This window comes from Natrix helvetica (assembly GCF_964273705.1).
Source record: "Natrix helvetica genome assembly, chromosome: 11".
Classification (NCBI taxonomy): Eukaryota; Metazoa; Chordata; class Lepidosauria; order Squamata; family Natricidae; genus Natrix; species Natrix helvetica.
This window is the reverse complement of record NC_138562.1, coordinates 18,518,547-18,538,466: the sequence shown is the minus strand read 5'-3', so window position 1 is coordinate 18,538,466 and position 19,920 is coordinate 18,518,547. Positions and strand designations below refer to the sequence as shown.

General features: G+C 53.4%; 2 protein-coding genes across 2 annotated transcripts in view; one reads left to right on the top strand and one right to left on the bottom strand.

Annotated features, from left to right (window-relative positions):
• Positions 1-983: 983 nt before the first annotated feature.
• Positions 984-19,920, top strand: part of TEX11 (testis expressed 11) — a 39,569-nt gene continuing 20,632 nt past the window's right edge. The window contains exon 1 of the mRNA XM_081964374.1: positions 984-1,057. The gene's annotated coding sequence lies outside the window, so the exon portion shown is untranslated. The remainder of the gene's footprint in view (positions 1,058-19,920) is intronic.
• SLC7A3 (solute carrier family 7 member 3) lies at positions 2,403-19,878 on the bottom strand. The gene is made up of 12 exons (XM_081963757.1): positions 19,770-19,878; positions 11,628-12,038; positions 10,399-10,557; positions 8,559-8,739; positions 8,183-8,292; positions 7,245-7,467; positions 6,150-6,289; positions 5,955-6,057; positions 5,507-5,718; positions 5,056-5,222; positions 4,722-4,830; positions 2,403-4,604 (listed from the first exon to the last, which is right to left on the bottom strand). Exons 2-12 carry the CDS (start codon positions 11,995-11,997, stop codon positions 4,474-4,476), a joined length of 1,905 nt encoding a protein of 634 aa, XP_081819883.1. The 5' UTR covers positions 11,998-12,038; positions 19,770-19,878; the 3' UTR covers positions 2,403-4,473.

The window sequence follows — 19,920 nt, the reverse complement described above, 5'->3', positions numbered from 1 at the left end:
AACTGTTCATTAGAGTTATCTATCTTACAGTTTCTGTTCAATTGTGTTTTATGGAATGTTGTATAACTGAACCCACTCCCAAATAGTATGTCAACCCTAGAAACCGAACAGACATTCTCGTCTCAATTCTAATAAGAGCCAGAGTATAAAGAACAGTTGGGATTATTTATCCTACTGGAGCCTGCAGTAAAATGTATACATTTATGTTTGGTATCAACACTGTTCCCTTGTGTGGCATTCTATGAAGGAGCCAGGCCATGGAGAAATGATGTAAAAATTGTGAATAAGGGGTTGGATTAATGGTTTCCAAAATTGTTTCCAATAATTCTATATTTATCAAAATAAATCTGTCCTACTGAGCTGTGGCGTTCCTGGTAAAATAAGATTGTCTGCACGGTTTTAACAAGACTGAACAGTGCCCCGAAAGCTGGTTTTGCAACAAGATTCTCCTTGGAATTATAAACCGACTTCTCTGCTATTAATGTGAGGAGGAACCCTTCCTGCGCAACAAACACATTTCTCGCTAGCTTCCTCTGTAGAGATGCGGTCATAAAGGCAGATTGCTGGAAAAAGAACTTATTCCAGTTTGCAATTAAAAGACCATTTTTACATTGGGATGCTTTTGTCGGTTGGGGAAATGGTGCCCTTTGATGTAAGACGAACAGGCAAGGAAATTGGTAGATTAGAGCGTTTTTCACACTCCAGGTAGTCATGGGTTCCTTGCAACTCTGCACATGTGACCACTTCAGGGCAGCAGTGATCCGCACTACGCTTTGGCCATGTGCCTGACTCTTCATCCACTAGTCACAAGGTTCCAAGAGTGGTGATTCCTGCTCTGATCCCCACTGAATGGCTATGAAGTTGCGTAAAAGGCCCCAGATTTCCGCTCCGGGCCAAAGCTTAATTTAGGCAAAAAGCTATCTCATTAAAAAGTTGGGTTTATTCTGTACCGGATTCCATTTCAACCCTCCCCACCCCCCTCCCTCTGCACAGTAGCGGAAAGATGAGGAAAGTGTCACGTTTTGAAGGGTGAAATATAAAGTGAAGAATTCTGTGGGTAAGTGAGCTTGAAAAGTACCTATTAAATTCCAGAGAACTTGACCTAACCACCTACCCATGGAAGGCGGCCGGGGGTGGGGGTGGGGGGAATGAAGATTTCAAGGTGGGGGGGCTGGAAAAGGATTGCTGGGTTGGTGTGAGAAAAGTTGAGTGAGAGACTCATCTCTTCATTAATTATTCACTTTTTCAGTCATTACGAGGTTCGAAAACATCTGGCCCTATTTATGCTATGACCCGAATGTGGTTAATACTTGCTGGAATTGTGGAAATGAGAAGAAACTAGGCATGGATTCTTTGAAAAAGATAAAAGATTTCTAGAGAGTTTTGAATGGATGTATTTACATGAGTCTTCATTTGATTATTATTATTATTATTTTAAAAAAAGAGCCCATATTCTGAAAAGGGCTGCTTGAGAGTATACGATAAACATCTATTAAAAGAAACGTTGATATCCAGTAGTTAATGGGATTTTACATTTATCTTCTCTTCCATCATCCTTGGCATAGCTAGCCTAAGCATTTGTCTCTTTGACATTCGATTAAACCTGTCTTCCGCGCTGGTTGTAGTGGGGTCTGGTAGAAAAGCCAGTGGCCGGGTATCTGGCTTTGGCTTCCTGTTGTCTGTCAAAACCGAGTGGCTGGAAGCCGGCCAGTCGCTCAAGTCTCAATCAAATTGCTTGCGAGAGTTTATTGGAATCTGGCATTTGGTAAGCCTTCCCCTCTGCCACAGATGGCCGCCGGACAAAACCGGGAACCTCTGTCCTGGCCCTGTAGGCAGAGTACGGCCCCCTTCCTCAGCAGGGCGGCTCCCAGCCTCCTCCCTAGCTGCCTCTGTGCAAGCCTCTCTTGCCTGCAGGCTGCCCAGATCTCCCAATCCAAACTTGTCACTTTGTCTCTGCTCAGCTTATGTAACCCATCTGCCTTTCCTGCTCCCCTATTGCATCACCCAGTCGGGTCCCTGTTATCTTTGTTATCTTCGCCAGGGCTGGTTTTTCCTCTTTTGTGCTGAAATCTGTAGGGCGAGCCTTCCTCACCTCATCTAAACCCGAGTGCGGCATTTCTAGGGAAATGGATGGATCTTGTTCTCTGCCCTACTCAGGTTTTCTTCCTCTCCTCCACGCCTCTAGAGCAGTGTTTCTCAAACTTGGCGACTTTAAGTCCTGTGGACTTCAACTCCCAGAATCCCCCAGCCAGCATAGCTGGCTGGGGAATTCTGGGAGTTGAAGTCCACAGGACTTAAAGTCGCCAAGTTTGAGAAACACTGCTCTAGAGCATCACCGAGACAACCGAAACGGCCGCATGTGCGTTCTCGTCTTTATTCTACAAAGCACAGAGGACACCGAATCATGGCACAACATTTTATTTGGTCCAACAAACGCATTAAGGTGCTGCGTGTCATATTCACGTTGAAGAACTTTTGTGCACATGTAACGTAGATGTTCAAACAAGACGACAACGTTCTGTTAAAACAAGTGGGAATTCCCCACTCTTGCTCTGAGCAAGGCTGCGGAATAAGGTGAAGTTAGGAACAGGAGAAGCTGCCTTTGCTGACCTGGCCCCATTGATCTCAGGGTGGGTCCCCTTCTGGGACTTTCCACCCATGAAGATTCTGCCACTGAGTTACAAATCCTGAACGGAGGTTGTGCCAAATCTCCCTTCAGGAGGAGGAAACGTCGAAAGTGTGTGTGAAGAGCTAACTTCCCAAACACAACAAATTCAGTGTTGGCCCTGCACATTCACAATTTGCTTTTGGAAATGTTGGGGAAATTGATTGTAAGGCTTGGAACGGAGCTGCGTGAAGTTCGAAGTGGCTTTGGCACGATAGAACTTGGCCCCGGGGCAGTTGTTAGAAAGCCTGGCCTCCTTCTGACGTAAGTGGAGTGTGTCTGCATACGTATAACCAACATCACAATCCAGCTTTCTGGGGAATTCTCAGAATTATTTTTTTCCAGTCCAAGGTAAATAATTTGCATCGGGAGAGAAAGCATCCCACTTTTCCCCCTTAACGGTTGGAGAAAACAAGCTGTCCCCATCCTGCCTTTGCCCAGCCTGGTGCTTTCCAAATTAGGGGCTGATTTCCTTGCCAATTTCAGGATGGACCAAAACAGGAAATCACTAGCTGGACCATGTATTTGGCTTCTTTTATTAGTAGGGAAAAAAATATTCACCCTGTGTTGGAGCCAGTGAGGGTTTATTGGCTTTGCCATCTTTGCAACAGATGAAGTCTGGCAATGACTTCACTTTGCTTTGAGCTGTTGCCAGCTACGGTCTGCTTCTAAGCAACCAGACACAGCGGGCCATTACGCGTTTGCTTGGCCTCCATCTTTAGCCCCGACCTCTGGTCCAGAAGGTGGCGGCACCGGGGTCAAATGCTTTCCTGTTGGCAGCTACTGGCCACAGTGCCCAGCTTCCCTCCCCTTCTCTTGCATCATCACCTCCCAGCATGGGGGAGCCCCTAGGCTGATGTTGTGGTGGTTCTCCCCAGGCTTAATTTCATGATAACCAACTGACTTATTTTACTAGGACTTTACTCAGCCGTTGGCCCTCTCACCCCCACACTACCCATTCGTTCAAGGCACTGCAGCCTGCTCTCGCGAATAAACTATTGCAGGCCGAATGTGTACAGGACGTTGAATCCATATATGCGAGCATGTTAAGTAAGCGAGTTTTGTATCCCATTGGTAGAAATAATCCGTTTTGATTTTATCTGAGAAACCCCAGAAACCTATCGGATAATGTTTGGCAAGAACAATGGCAGAACTCAGATCAACCACAATTATTTTAAGCAATTATCCTCCAGCCTAACACTTGCACTGCTACAACTCCCAGGCTGTGTAAATTTCTGGAGGCTGTCAGATTGCTTCTGCTGCAGACCCCCGACCAAGGGCATCTGGGAAAGAAAGTAAACTGACAGGTGGGGTTAGGCGAGTCCAACTTTTTAAAAAAGCTAAGAGCATGGCGTTGCACCGATATTTAAAAAAAAAACAACACCTAACATCTCTGGGGGGGGGGGGAAATGACATACAAACAATAGTTAAAACTCGACTGGTAGTCAAGATGATCATTTGGGGAACTTTTCACATTTGACACGTTTACACACATCTAGGTCTGGGGAAGGCAATCTAGCCAGCAAAGCCGGGTAAATAAATAAACCATGTGTAACAGCTTCTCTTCTGAAGGTTGCTCTCCCCTCCCCATCCCACCTAGGAGGAAAGGCGCTGCCCCCTAAATTTTATCCCATCTTGCTTTATTCACCTCTTCTGCGAAATGAAGCTGCTGCCACAGATTGAGTCCAATGTGTCAGTGGAGGCCCCGCGTGCCACGGATTTTTTCTTGAAGGGTGGGGCAGGAGGCGAACAAGAACTCGGGGGTGTCCACAGAAGGAGTGGAAGGAGGACAGAAGCAGCCGCTCCTCTCAGATGGCGATCTCTTGGCTCAGCTCAGAGTGGGCCGAAGGCAGGCCTTTGTCGGCGGCTGACTGGGGCTGCTGTGGCCCCCGCCCTTCTTCGCTATGCTGGAGCCCATAACCAAAATAGATGGTGAAGCCTGAGAAAGAGACAAAGATCCCCGGTGTTAAGAGCAGGCCCGGCCGATTGGGGTCACCACGCGGGAAAGGTTCTGCGCCAGGCAGCCCTTGCAATCGGGCAACAGCGAGTGCCTTACCGATGGCCATCCAGACAGCAAAGCGGGCCCAGGTCCCCGCATCGAGCTGCATCATAAGGTAGATGTTCACCAGGATGCTGAAGAGAGGGAGCAAAGGCAGGCCAGGCACCTGGAAAGGAAGAGGAGGCCAGTTGGGGGAGGCCAAGGGAGGGCGGGGGCCAGCCAGCGTGGGAACTTGGCTTGAAGGCAGGCGATAACCTCCATGGCAAAGGGCCATGGAGGGGACAACCGTCCAGCTCTCCTGCTCCTTTGTCAAGGGCGAGGCTCCGGATTCAGGCACCTCCTCTCCATCCCACATGGGGCCCCCTGAGGAAGAGCCGGCCAGAGGTCTTACTTTGAAAGTGAGGCGTGTCTTGCTTTCTGGCTGCCTCCAGATGACGGCCGTGCCAGCGAGCAAAACGCCCAGGAGAAGGACACAGGCGATGACCCAGCCAACGCTGGCCTCCAGGAGGGATTCCCACTCATGGGCCAGGATGCCACACAGGGCAGTGATCGTGACAGCTGCAAGGAAATGAGACCAAAGGGAAGGAAGGGTTAGGCACGTTAGAGCTTTTCCATTCCCACGCCTGAGAAGCCCTTCGTCTGTGAAATCTCAACTCCGGAATCCTGGAACGTGATTCTGTTCTCTTTTTGCTCTCCTCTTAGGTCTCCTGCAAAGGAGCCAAGCCCGGCCACTTGCTCACTCCGGTGGTCTCGGGAAGTCCCCTCGTCTCAGCCACTGGTGCCCTCAACTGCAAGTCAGCAAGGGCACCCAATTTCCCCCCCCCCCTCCCCAGTAATCCTACCAACGATCGTGGTGCTGATGTAGACGATGCGCCCTGACACATGGGTTGGGTTGTCCTCGGAGGGGATTAAAAGACTCCTGTAGCTGAACTTCTCTTTGAATGCATTCTGGCCATCACCGACCGCGGAATTAATGGTCATCTTTTCTTCTTCGCTTCCGTTGATCTCGAGCATTTCCATATCTTTGGAGTACCTGAAGAGCTCAGGTTGGTACCTGTCAGGAAAGCAAGAGTGGCCAAAGCAGGAATTCCCGATTAGCCCTTCTGCAAACCAGGAGTCCTGGGAGAACAAAAACCTGAAGGCCAGGTCTTGTTTCTCAACCTTCTCAGCTGTAGCTTCTCCAGCTCTGCTCTATGATAACCATCCCTCTGCAAAGCCTGCCTGCCTACCAGCTAAGCTGCCGAGGGAACAGCGCCTAGAGACCAGCTCTTTTCCCAAGGAGGCCCCCACCTGAGGATGAGAACACAAATAGCCACCAGGGAGTACGCCAAGAGCGTGCCAATAGACATCAGGTTGACCAGGTCCTTCAGCTCAAAGAGAAACGCCATCAGGGCTGTAAGAGAAGGGAGGCTGTTAAATATCTCTCTCTGGATCACAGATTAAGGTGGGTGGTGGGTGGGGGAAGACCCATTAATGGAGGGATACCTGCAATGATGCCCGAGACGACAGTGGCCACCAAGGGAGTCTTGGCCCGGCTGTGAACCCGGAAGAGGAATCGGAAGAGCAGTCCATCTTCAGCCATAGCATAGATGACTCGTGGCATGGGGAACATGGATCCAAGCAAACTGCACGGCAGAGAAAGAGAGCAAAAGCCATGGATGGCCTCTGGTGTTTCTCCACTTGGCTTCTGGGTCCTATTTAGGATGGGGGAGGGTGGAGTGGGGTGGCAGGCCTCTCCATGAACCAAGGGATTTGCCCCGTTCCAAAAATGCTTGCTCATCGGCCAACATCTCATTAAAAGGCCCTTCCCCATCTTCTGCCTTTCATGGTTTAAGCAGCCACTTTTAGGAACAGGAATTCCTCTCTGGTAGCCTCTCACTTCCTTCGGACATACGCAGGTAAACTCTCCTTCAAACCACAGAATCCTGCTGGGTTTTCCCCTCAGACCTCTCAACTGCCATCACATTCTCTTAACCCTTTTCTTCAAAAATGGCCTGTTTAAAACCCAGGTTGATTGGGTGTCACTGCTTAAAAAGCATTGTTCTGAGCTCAAGAATGACCGTATTTTTTGGAGTATAAGACGCACCGGAGTATAAGACGCACCAAGGTTTTGAAGAGGCAAATTTAAAAAAAAAAGTTTTTGCACTCTGCAAACCTCCCAAAAACGGCCCGTTTTTCGCAAAAACGGGCCCATTTTCTTTTTTTAAAAAAAGGGCATAGATAGTCTTTAGAAGACTTGTAAAGTGCTCCGGGGGGGGCAAAAAGGAGCAAAAAACAGACCATTTTTCCCTCATTTCTGCCCTCCCCAGCCCCCAGGAGCACTCTGAAAGCCTCCTAAAGGCTCTGCATGGCCATTTTGGTGAAGGGGGTGGGGCTTCGTGAGGCAAAAAAATGCTGTATTCAGTGTATAAGACGCACCCAGCTTCATTTTTGAGGGGAAAAGGTGCGTCTTATACTCCGAAAAATACGGGTAATAACCAAGTTCCCTGTCAGTCACCTTGATGAGGCAGGTATCAATCCCGCCAGCCAAGAGATGAGGACTTCTGGCTGAACTGAGCCACTTCCCTTCGTTTCTCTTACCTTGTAGAGAGGGCGCAGAGGGAGCCGATGGCCACCACGTAGCGGGCGGGCTCCCAGCCCACGGCCTTGAAGGCATCGGGCAGCGGGCTCTCTTTATCCACCAGGAAATAGGGAACCATCAAGGTCAAGGAAGCCGAAACGCCAAAATAGGCCACAAAGCAGATGAGGAGGGAGATGATGATGCTGAGGGGGATTGACCGCTGAGGGTTCCGCGCTTCCTCACCTGCAGAAGAACCGGGGGGGAGGGGGCACGTCCAGAACAGTGGTGGGTTACGACCGGTACACCCCGGCACGGGCGTACCAGTGCCTGCCGGGAGCACCGGGTACGGTTCCGGTACAGTGCTCCTTAGGGCACGCCCGCCCAGGCTCCTTACCGGTATTTGAGCTCTTCGACGCTTATGCGCCTGGAGCGTACGGCACCTGGAGCATCACGTAGGCGTAGCATAGCGTCGCAGGAGGTAAGGGCTCATGCACGCACTGCGCGGAAGCGCCGAAGAGCTCAAATACCTGTAAGGAGCGTGGGCTCCAGAACCCAACACTGGTGCTGAATGACGCAGGTGAGATTCCAACAAAATCCTCCTGCCGAGCGCCCTTGACCAGAGGCTCTTTAGAGGTCTTCCACTACTCGCCAGGCTCCCCAAACAACTTCAATGGTTAGGAATAATCCACATTTGTTTCTAGGGAGCCCCGGTTCTAGAATTGCCCTCTGAAGCAAGCGAGGACACCTATCGCCCGCCCTCGGGAAGCTTCTCCTCCCAGAGTTTGGAGGCAATTTCCACACTGCCCTTTCCCAGCAAGGCCATCCTCAACTCTCCGTCCTGACTGTTAGCTTACTGGACCCAGCCTGGAACCGGCCCAGTTAGCACCCTGAGGAGAGCGCTAAGGAACGGCCTTCCCTTCCCACCAGCCCTTCCGCCGCCTCCAAAGCGCTACTTTACCTGTGGTGGCGATGCAGTCGAATCCAACAAAGGCGTAGAAACAGGTGGCAGCCCCCGAGAGGACTCCCTCGAAGCCAAAGGGGACAAACCCTCCACTGCCAAAGTGGTCCCTGTTGGAGGAGGCAGGCAGGCAGATGAGGGCAGGAGGAAAGTGGTCTCCTCCAGGGGCAGCCCTTCTAACTGGCTGCTGCTTTCCCTTCGGCCATTAACGCAGATACACACACACACACACACACACACACCAAAAGAAAACCTGTAGCAGCAGATGCTACCCTGGAGCAAGGAGAATGGCGGGGAGTGGGGGGGGGGGTGCCAGCCTCCAGCTCCCCTTGTGGAAAAGCTAAGAGGGAGCCACGGCTTGGGAGGGGTCCCGTACTTGTGTCCAGAGTCCAAGAGGTTTTGCGTGCGGTTCTGATAATCTTCCTTGGACAGGTTCCAGTTCTTGACGTCTCCTTTCACAAAACCCGCAATGATGACAAAGCTGAGCACCAGCAAGTTGATGGCCGTGAAGATTTTATTCACCAGGGCAGATTCGCTCACTCCGAACGACAGCAGGCCTGGAAGCCAAAGAAGAGAGACCGGGCCTGTGGTTGCTCCTCGGGGAGGGGGGTGGGAAGGTCTCCGGGTTTTAAGCTTTCCTCCAGAGGGCAGAAACAGGGCAGGCATGTTCTGTGCCATCCTGGCACCAGTTGCCTCATGCCATTCTGTTCTGCCGGCTCTATTGTGCTTTGGGAATGTGGGCCCTTCCTGCAGCTGTACCCAAGCTGCGACTTGGCACCTTCCTGGCTATTGTTAATGACCAACATCAGCAAATTCTGTTGGCCTGAGTGTTAGCAGCAATTGCTGTTTTTTTCAGAGTATAAGACGCCCTTTTTTCCCACCAAAAGGAGGGTGAAAATTTGGGTGCGTCTTATAGACCAAATGTAGCCCCGGCTAGCCGTCATCCCCCACCTTTTGACCTCTGCCACCCAGCAATTTGCAGCAAACAGCCTGTTTCAGTTTCAGCTTCAGCACAACCTGATTAGGACAAGCAGCTGATAGTCGGTTGGATCGACCATCAGCTGTTTCAGGCTGCAGGGATTGCAATTGCTTATTGGTGCCTCCCATTTTTGACCTTCGCATCCCGTTTTCGGCCTCTGCGTGTGCTGATTTTGGCCTCTGCGTGCCCCATTTTCCTTCCATTCTGATCCCCACCACCCAGAGTTGGCAGAAAATGGGGCGTGGGAAGTCCAAAAAGGGGGCATATGGAGACGGCAACAGGCTAATCCCCGCAGCCCGAAACAGCTGATCGTTGATCCAATCGACAATCAGTTGCTTGTGCGAATCAGGCTGTGCTGAAGCTGAAACAGGCTGTTTGCTGCAAGGAGGCAGAGGCAGATTTTTTTTCATGTTTCCTTCCCCAAAAGCTAAGTGGATCTTATACTTCGGAGCGTCTTATACTTATACGGTACTTCCTGAGCACCAAGAGCCTCATGGAATCGCCAATCCAGCTGCATCTTTGCAGGGCCCGGTGGTGTCAATGGAAGGCACAGCCCAGCAACCGAAAGCTTGCCAATTTCAAGACAGTTCAGCTCTCTGCTCCGGCCACAGCCAATCAGCCAACCTCGTGGAGACCAACACCACCCTCCCGCTGATTCCCAAAGAATGCTGGCCCTGCTATCAGCCTCCTCTCTCATGATCCATGTACATTACTTGTCAACTGGCTGATCATTAATGGGGTCCTCTGGGGGCAGCCAAGGCAGGAGGTCAATGTTGATGAACCTTGGCAAGTTGAAGTCTACCCATCTGCTACCTGCCAAAGTCGAGAAACTCCGCAGTGGAAGATCAATGCGTGAAGCGCATTTTCTCCTTCCTGCTGTGAGTCTCCCATCGCTCTGCTTTGCTTGTTTAAAACATTTACACAGCTGCCCATCTTGTATCAAACTCTGCACCAGAGTTATGAAAAGGGAAGAAAAACAACCTCCATGCCAGGCATATATTTTACAAAAATCCCCGGGCACTTCCTGCAAACAGCATTGCTGTGGCATTGATGTTCTATACATTTCTCTTTTCTTAAGATTGAATCAATTTGTACAGCATCTTGAGACACTTCACAGCAGGTACGTTTGGCGTTCCCTTCTTAAACCAATAGGCCAGCTCTGCCCTGGATGACCTCCCACTGGCTGAGAGGAAGCCCCTGCCCGCCTGAGTTGGCAAGGCAGGTTAAGACGCCTCACCTGTGAGCAGCAGCACCAGGAAGAGGGCGAAAAAGTCAGGATATTCGGCCAGCACGTTCTCCAGGTGCAAAGATGTGTGATTCCGGAAGAAAGTGGAGATGTGGCCTCCAATGATGTGATCAAAGGTGGAGCTCCAAGCCCGAGCCACACTTGCTGTCCCTGAGGGTGCAAAACGGCATCTTCATGAATGCAAGCAAGTCTGCCAGGCGGGACTGGAAGGGACTTTTGTCCCTTCTCAGGAGCAGAGGATGGTGGAAGGGCTCAAAAGACCCCCCTGGCCCTTAAGGCTGCAGGGATCCCACCCCTTTCCCAACCCAGCAGCAGCTGCACATACAACACTCCATGCTTACATGCTCAGTGCATGCCCAGCATACCTGGGAACATGCTTAACCAACTCGGCAAAAGACCTACTGTGGTGAATGAGTTAGCATGTCATGTAAACTCAGCCCAATGGGTCAGTTTCTGCCTAGCCCTTGATGAGGGTTATCTGATTTGGGGAATGAAACCACTGCAAGAAACCCACCAAGCTCACCAAGGGCCCCCTCAGTTTCTGGTTCACCTGTGCAAACTCAGAAAATGGGTTATTCCAATCCCCAACTCCAACCCATTGGGTGAAGCTGGATGGACAAAGCAAAGGAGTAGAATTCTGTTGTTGAACAGCTTCTGCTATTTTTTCCCCTTTCAACCCAGCACACCTGGAGACCCTTTTAAAGCTGCGGTCCAAATCATTTTTGGTCAGGAACTGTTTGCAAGTGCACTAAAGGCTGATAATTTAATCTGGATTCTACAGATGCGAGTCCTTTTCTTGGCTATCATCCAATCCCTACTCATAACAGTTGGGAGGACGCTCAATTTTGAGGGTCCAGGAAATATTGCAGATCATTCCTAAGCAAGCTTGTCTTGCAACTTTGATGAGTTGATGTTTGGCCATATTTGCCGGACTATCTGAGGAAAAATCCCATAGAAGAACCCATCACAATTCAGGGATGGCTTAGCCCAGGGGTGTCCAAACTTGGGAACTTTAAGACTTGTGGACTTCAACTCCCAGAATTCTTCTGGGAGTTGAAGTCCACAAGTCTTAAAGTTCGCAAGTTTGGACACCCCTGGCTTAGCCTATGGGAAGCATGTTTCCTTGATTTCATGCTACAAGCAAACCATGGTATATTCCGCCTTAAGACATTCTCACATCCTCATTCAGCAGATTTTGTTCCGAGCGGGCGGCTATGTACCTATCATGTAGGAGAGGATGAGGTTCCATCCTGTGGTGAAGGCCCAAATTTCCCCAACGGTGACGTAACTGTAGAGGTAGGCAGAACCGGCCTTGGGCACCCGGGCGCCAAACTCTGCGTAGCACAAGCCAGCCAGAACAGAAGAGACGGCCGCAACGAAGAAACAGAGCACAATAGCCGGGCCAGCCTGATCCTTGGCCACCTCTCCGGACAAGACGTAGACCCCTGCCCCAAGGGTGCTGCCCACGCCTAAAGCAATCAGGTCTACGGTGGAGAGGCAACGGGCCAGCTGAGACTCCTGCGAGTTCAGGTCCACCGTCCGCTGCCGGATCAGCTTCTTGCCAAAGTTGGTCAAGGTTTTCTTCAGCATCCTGGCAAATGGTGGCGCCACGTCCCGTCTCCCGAAAGGACCTAGCAGAGAAAACCATAGAGCTGGTCAGCCAGCAGTGGGGGAGGAAGGCCTGCAGTCCCAGGGAGCTCAAGATGGGAGACCCAACCCAACCTTGGGGGTGCCTCGGCTGGGTTACCCCAGCATAGCTGAGCTGAGTTCCCTTCTTCCAGGGTCAGCTCTGTTTGCAGATATCTCCTGCTCGGCTTAAAAGTCTTCTTGCACCATCTCCGAGTGGATTCTACAGGAATTGTACTCAAGGCATAACGCTGAGAAAGTGCAGTCCAGGCGCCCAAAGGTTACTCTAGAAATGATGTTTTTAGAGGAGCGGAGATCCAAGGTGCCCGGCTGCCCCCATCCACCTATTTGGAAACCCGGATTTAAGGTTACGTTTTGGAAAGCCCAGAGAGAGCTGGGAACAAGACCGCCATCTTAGGAAAAACGCTCCGGCCAAAGCGGCAGAGGTAGCCAGCTGTGGTTACACATTACACCTCTGTGCATCACAGACCCTGCAGAAGGTAGCAAAGGAAAACAGCCCTCTGTCAACTACTTGGATTAATTGTGTTTACCTAAGCTGCTCATTGGAATAAACGGCAGGGAGGCACCTTCTGTTATTAACCAAGTGTAGCTAACTTCAGTCAACAGGCGACAGGACAAACTTGAGCTAAGCCAGGCTGGACGAGACCCTCAAGCCCATCACCAGACACAGCAGCATGTGACTCGCAGGGCAAGATAAGGCTTCAGGGTGGGATTATGCAGAACGAGTCTCTTCCCCCCTCCCCCAATTTTGCCTCGTTTTCATCCTTCCAACTCTCGCCAGCAAGTCAGTGGCTTCTGCCATTCAACATGCTACGTACTGCATCTTGGCTTCGTACATTCTGGGAACTCAACCACAATGCTTTGTAAACCACGATTTATAACTTAGCCCGATTTGCAAACCTGGCTCGCACTTAACTCATTCATCAGAGTTTTAGAAAACAGCAACAACCGCAGCTGGGCGTGGCAGCTACACCTGCGCAGGAAAGAGGGGTGGGTGGGGCACTTAGAAAGGATGGTTTTTGCACCCAGGATTAGACAAAGGCAGAGAGCAAGAACCCAGGGCCAGTCCAGGAGCTGCTTGTCCTCTCCAGAAGGTGGCAGCTCCCTCTGTGATGTCCAAGCGCATCTTGGTTTGAATGTCAAGCATGGAATTCCTGCTCAGGAATTCTGCTTTCCTAAGGTGGCCTAGACGGAGGGTCTTTATTAAAACAGGCAGAGGGTCCGTTCTGGGCAACAGGCTGGGGAAAGAGAGGGAGGAAGGGCTTGTGGCTTTCCATCTCTTGCTGGCTTCGATCAATGCAAAGGTGCCATCGGCCTCCGTCTGTTGATGGATAGCTTTGTCCAAAGGGAGAGGCAGCCAAGGCAGCCGCCTCTGCCCTCTCTCTCTCTCTCCAGAGCGATGGGCAGAGCAGATTAATGACCATCTCTTCCCCTTGCTGCTGGGGGTGGGTGGGTGGGTGGGAGGGAGATCATTTCAGGCTTCCTGCAGGGTTACACTTGGGAGGGAGGGGAAGACCTAAGCCGGATCTCTTTAGTGAGCCCCCCCCCCAAAAAAATTGTTTTTAAATCAGATGAACAAGATTTGGAAAAACAGCAGCAATTCAAAGATGCCGAAATCTGTTTCAAAATGAAATATTGCCCTGAACTAATTGAATTTATCCCTGGTGAGTTTCCTCTTCTTCCTTGCCCCCTTAAGGAGGAGGAGAACTAATGCAAGCAGGTCTCACTCGCATCTCCCCCTTTGGCCCTCACCCCATCAGAGTCAGCCTGCCCCCCTCTCTTCTTCTTCCCAGGCCTGACCCGCAGCTGCTCTCCCTCCCTCATTGGGACTCCCAGAGTGGGGGGGGGGAGCGTGTTAATCGAGATGGGAGGGTCTTTTGAGGTGTCCAAAGGCTGCATGCCTCAGATTTACTCCTGAGGGAGCTCAGATTTTTTTTCCCCCTTAACATCTCACAGTTCGGAAGCTAGAAGGAAGGAAAAAAGAGGCCGTCCCAGTGGACGTGCTCAGCAGCCTATTCCCCAGCCCAGTGGAAGTTCATTTAGAGATCTCCCAGGACGGAGGCTGGACAAAGTGCCAGAGTCCACTCTGTGCCAGAAAAAATTCCAGAGCTTTTGTCCCCAGCTGCCCCAAACGACCATTCCCACGAGGGCAAGTGCCCGAACTTCCCTGGGGAAGAAGTTCCCATAAGCGCAGGGAGAAAAGCCCCCTCAGCCCCCCACCCTTTCCTGGCTATGTTCAGGGGCGGGGAAGCATTCCCACCAACTGTCCAGCCAAGCCTGGCAGGATCTTCTGGGATCACACACTCCGGTGCACCAGAAAATCTTTACGAAAACTTAGCAGACAAAAGCTTTGATCCTTTTCCTTCCCCAGTCAGCACTTCCAGGAGGTTTTATTTTTTCCAGCCAGGGCAAAAGCCCAGCTCGGACGCTTCATTTATCCTGCTACGAAGCTGCTGTCAGGAGTGATGGAGCACAACGAGGCATCAAAACTTGCCAGTGTGCCAGCCTTGGGAGTCTAGTGCCCTGGGAAGGGTTGCCGGCCAGTTTCATGTGAGTTCTGCTCCTGTTGCCATTGCCCACTTCAGAGGGCCTGAAAAGGCGCCTGGCATGGAAGCAGACACAAAAAGTGGGAGGGCTCAGCTCCCACCCACCCACCCACCCCCGAGCCTTTGGGTGCAAATGAAAACCCCGGGCAGACGAGGGGACCCTGGCAAACTGCCTGGCCAGGCCCAGAGCCTTTGGCTTGGCTCAGCCAGCTTTCTGGGAGAAGGGCTGGCAAATGAAAAACATGCCCAGGTGCCAGGGCTGCTTACAACATTAGTCCTCTGTCAATGAGTGGCCAGGGACAACGTGAGAATGTCCACAAAGCCCCTTCTGGCAGGAGGAGACGCTCCCTTGGAATGCAGCTTTCAAAACCGCAGCAGGAGGACAGCACCGTGCCCAGGGGGCCAATCGGGCAGAGGGGACGAGAAGGGGGCAGCCTCCTAGGTGCCACTCCTGCCCGCTTGGCATCCTGGGCAACCCCCTCCTTGCAGCAAAGACCAGAAGGTCCCAAATCGGGGGGGGGGAGCCCCAAATGGAAGGGTGTCCGAACCTCAGTCCCTGTCAGTGCTGCCCACCTCCTCACTCCAGGCAAGGTCTTGCCCTGTCTCCCCTTCCTGACCACCAGTTAGCAAAGCCCCCAATGAAGCGCCACCAACTCCAAAGAGCCACCAAACTCAAGAGAGTTTGCCATTCGAGCAGGAAGCAGTTGTGTCTTGGAAGCCTCAGCCTATTAATAGCTGACAGGGAGGCAGAAGAAGGTCAAGGGTTTGCAGCTGTAGCTGGGCAGAGAGGCCATCCTCACGGCCCAGGCAGCAGCGTAGCCAAGGTTACTGCAGGGAAGGGGGAGCCCAAAGCAAGCAGGCACTGACAGGGACTGAGTGGCCGAAGGACACCATGGTTGCCTCTCCTGCAGCTGCCCCGTCATCGCTCTCCAGGAAGGCAGCCTCTGGGCCAGTTCGTGCCAGCAGCACTCAAGGCGGAGGTCCTGGGCCACTTGATCCTTCGCCTGGGAGAGAAGGACCCGGGCGGCTGACTCCTCCCAGTCTCACCCCAGGCGAGTTGTACATGCAGGAAAAGCAGATGTTGTTTCTGGGTTTTGGCCGTCATGAGACATGTTAATTCCTGGCCCCTCCGAGAGCAGAAGGGTCCTTTCCTCACGTGCAACGAAGGGAGCGCCTGCACACACTCTGTGGCCGGAGAGCCAAGCGTCCTGCCCCGGGATCACCCACTAAAAAAAAACCTCCTATACTTTAATTGCTAGGATCTCACTGGGCCAGGAGACGAGAGGAAGCCAGCCGGCCCTTCAAGCAAAGCTTTTGCCCATTCGGAACTCCAGGAGATTTCTGGAGAACCCTGAAGGGTCAGGCCACAGATCCACTCTCAGTGCCAAGGCTGGGTCCGCAAGCGCCCGACGGGCACATTTGAGAAGCCCTCTGCTCCACCGTCTCCAGGCAACCAGCATTTCAGGTGCGCTGCCCCCGGCTGCTCACTGGTCCTTGCAAGCAGCCTTCAGTCGGGGGCTTTCCATAGGTCAGAAATGCCCCCCCCCAGCAAAGTCACCCAGGAGCCGTGAGGTGACCTTGGCATTTGGACGACAGATGGAACAAGCCAGAGACATCAAGAGAGGCGCAGGCCAGGCTTGGAGTCTGAAGAAGGGGAAACAGAGACTGGCAGTTCAGGAAGGAAAGAGGCCAGGCTGAGGGGCTCTGCAAGGCAGGAGGGGCTGCATTCGGAGCCCCCCCCCCCACCATCCCCCAGGCTGGGAAGAGGTGGGCGAGACACTTCAGCCCGTTTTTCTAAAATCAGATCAAGGCCAACGGGGCTCCTGCGTGCTGAGAAATCCTTTTGCGCAGGGGCAGCTACGCCTGTTTCGCTTCTAACACATTTCCGAGCCTGGCCTGGCTTTTCTTTGTAGGATGTTTGGTTTAGGTTGTGGGTTTTTTTTCTCATTTTTTTCTCTTTATTTAAATTAGCAAAGAGGAAAACAACGCCCCACCCCCACCCCTCCTTCCCTCTCGCCCAGCCTGGCAGACGCCTGGAAGGTCTCTGCCAGGTGCCAACCCATTAAGAGTCCCCAACAGGGAAATGCGGACACGGGAGGTGGCTCTTTATGCCTTCCTGTTCATCAGCTGTAACTTATTAGAAAACGATACGCACCTCTGGAGGAACGAGGGGAGGGGGGGGAGGCACTTGCGGAAGGAAAAGCAGGCCCGGAATGCGACTGTTTTGAAGGGAGCTGGTGCCGCAGTTCACCCTCTCCGGCTCAGGCGATCTCCCAAGTCTGATAGGGCCACAGAGAGCAATCCGAAATGTTCCCGAAGCAGGAAATGTACCACGGCATCACTGACCTCCCGTCAGGGGCCATTTGGCCCCTGCTCAGAGGTGGGAGTCAGAGGACCTGCTCTCATCCCTCCTGAAAGTCAGGGAAGCTCCTCTTCTTCCTCTTCTCTTCTGAAGCAGCTAAAAGCAAGCCTGCTCTCGCCTCCATGCCAGGGCTCCCCAGCTCCCTGGCAACAGTGGAATGCCAGCAGCCAGGCCATGCAAACAAGCGAAGCCCCATCCATGAGACACAGGGCATCACCTGAAACCAGCCCCCTTCTGGTCCATGGAAACCGGTCCACAGAACAGGTCCCTCGGGCCCCTAAGGTTGAGGAGGGGGGGTTTCTACGGGACAGCCTTCATTTCTAATCCAATCCTCTCTTCCAAGCCTCTGGCTTTCTTTCCTCCAGCCCTTTCCAAAAGGGTTGCTAAATATTCCCAGGGCCTTCTCACCGAGAAAAAACAAAGCTTCCCATTGCGTGAGGCTTGCTGGAAATGCAAGGAAAAACAAACGAGCTGCTCCATGCACCTGTTGACAGACGAGGGCATCACCCTGCCAATTTAGACCTGTTGGTTCTGGCAGAAAAAGAGTCACCCGGTGGCTGCTTTAGCTGCGGCTTCTTGGCAAGGAGAGGCTGCAAAGCGAGACATCAACCACGGGGTTAAAAGGTCCCCAGAGAGACAGATGGCGAGCAGAAGCTGCATCACTGCTTGCATTAGAAGACGGGGCAGAGGCCAGACGGCCGCCGCTCTCTCCCATAATAGCCGGGCATGCATTTGCCCAACTTGGTCCCTCTCGACAATTAAGTAAAGGGTTGCCCATTAACCCCAGATCCTGGCACATTTGTCTGGAGCCTCCTTCAGGGACTGGTCAGGAGATCCACCCAGGAAGGAAGGCAGCCGGCATTCCCGTCCCCTGCTACCAGCAGTGCAGCCAGGACCCAAAGGAAAGAGTAACTAGAAGGGTAACCCCAAGGTGGGGCCAACAGGTGACTCTCCAGAGGTGAGATCCCCTGACCAGGTTCTCACGGGTGCCCACAATGGCACGCTTTGATGCCTTGGCGGGCACAGGCTAAGAAACCAGCCAATCTTAGTTTGGCAAACAAACAAACAAATAAGCAAATGATTTCCCAGTTCCCTGTGCTGGGTGCAATGGTAGTGATCTGACGGTTAGGCATGTCTTATGTAACTATTCTGGTCTATCCTTCAGAACCTGCCAGAATTCAGGGACAGGAACAGCCAATAAATCAACACCCTACCTGGGAAAGGACGAGACCGGACCGGTGCTCCGTGTCAGCCAGACCAGGATCCAAGCCTGAACAATTCAGGGTTTCTTGCAGAACGAAACCAAGCACCTCCCCCCTACTCACAGCAAGCTTTGCACTGTAAATGCCCCTCCCCACATTTCTCTTCGCTTACCCTGTCTGTAGCCAAGCCGTATCACTGAACTGCACACAGTCGTATCACTGAACTGCACACTCTTCGCCGACCCCCCTTGTGGTACTTCCCCCCCCCGCAATCACCTGCGCCCCGCGTGGCCTGGAAGCACCTCGGATGCAGAAACCGGGAAGGGTCTTGAATGAGGACCGCTTCTCTTTTTCTCTGAAGCGGCTCCGAGACCTCCCCAAGCCCAGGCGCAGTCTGTGAAGTCCAACCTGCCAGGCAGCACTAACGAGGCTGGCTTGAAAGTCCGCTGCGCCAAGAGATCTGCGAGAGAGCGCCAGGAAGGTCTGATGCCCCCGGTCCCCCCTTCCCTGCAAAGGAGCATCCTGCCTGCAGCTCCCTTTTCATCTCCAGCAATTAGCACCTGGCCACTGACGCACTTTAACATTCTACACAGGAACAGAGCCGTTTGCATTCAGCCAGGCAGAAACATACATGCCCTTTGCAGAGCGGTTCTTCGCCAGGCCCGAAGGCTAGAAATGGGCATTTGTGTGAACGTGCCCGGCCTGATTCCCTGCCACTTCTTAGGGGAGCGGTGCCCAGAAGGCCCTGGCAAGCAGAAGGCAACAAGGAAAAGTTGGAAAGAGGAAAGGCAGAAAACCCCACCAGCCACGTTCCTGGCCCTGAAGGTGCCCTCCTGCCCCCCCCCCCCAACAGGGTCCCCTTCCCCCCTTGGGTTCCCTAAGCAGCCTTGCCAAACTACACAGGAGGGAAAAGCAGACGGGACGCGTCAGGGAGGGTTGGATTCCGCGAGGGGAACTTCTCCGCCTGCTTTCGGGCACCCCTTTCTCCCTCACCCGGCCCAACGCCCTGACCCCATCGGAGTCGCAGCAGCCGGGAAAGGCGCGGCAGGACGACAGGGACGAAGCCGCCCGGGGACTGGAAGAGCCCCCGGCAGAGCGAACCATTCCCGCAGGAAGAGCCAGCTGGAGGTGATAAGGCTCGCCGTTTCCCCCGGACGGAGCCCCAGGGACGGAGCCGGCTAGAGGGGAGCCCAACTAGGGCAGGCGGGGAAGAGCCAGCGGGGAAGCAACAGCGCAGGGCCGCCCCCCACCTCCCGCTCTGCCCGGCCGGCCGGTAGACGAGGCTGAATTCCCCGCCGCCTCCCCGGGGGCTTCCCGCGCAGGCTGCCAGGAAAGTCCCCGCCCCGCGCAGGGTTTAGAGCCAGAAACTTTGGCGGGACAGAGAAGGACTCGCAGCCGCCTGCCCGCGGGGATCTCCGGCCAGCGCCCTGGCTGATCTCCCGCCGCGGCTGGGGGACGCTCAGGTGGAAGCTGCACCTGTTGACCCTCCGCCGGCGGCGCTGATGCAACCCGGGGCTCCGATTGCAGCCGGGCGCCCGCCGGACGGGGCGCGCCAGAGGGAAGGCTCCCCAGCCCCACCGCCCGCCCCCGCCCGCCCCCTCTCACCAGCCGCGGCCGCGCAGCTCCTCGGCAGCCGGCGAGGAAGGGAAAGGAAGGAAGGAAGGAGGCGGCCGGTGGGGTGCGGGATATCTAGTGCGGGGAAGGGGCGGGCCGAGCGCCAGCGACCGCCTCCTCCAGGCGGGCTCCCCCGGACCGC

Coding starts and splice junctions, on each gene's coding strand:
- SLC7A3 (XM_081963757.1), bottom strand. CDS start 11,997: ATGCTGAAGAAAACCTTGACCAACTTTGGCAAGAAGCTGATCCGGCAG. Junction 6,058..6,149: donor CGTCTCGGGCATCATTGCAG/GTATCCCTCCAT, acceptor CTTCTCTTACAG/CCCTGATGGCGTTTCTCTTT. Junction 4,831..5,055: donor AGACACGCCTCACTTTCAAA/GTAAGACCTCTG, acceptor CTTCCTTTCCAG/GTGCCTGGCCTGCCTTTGCT.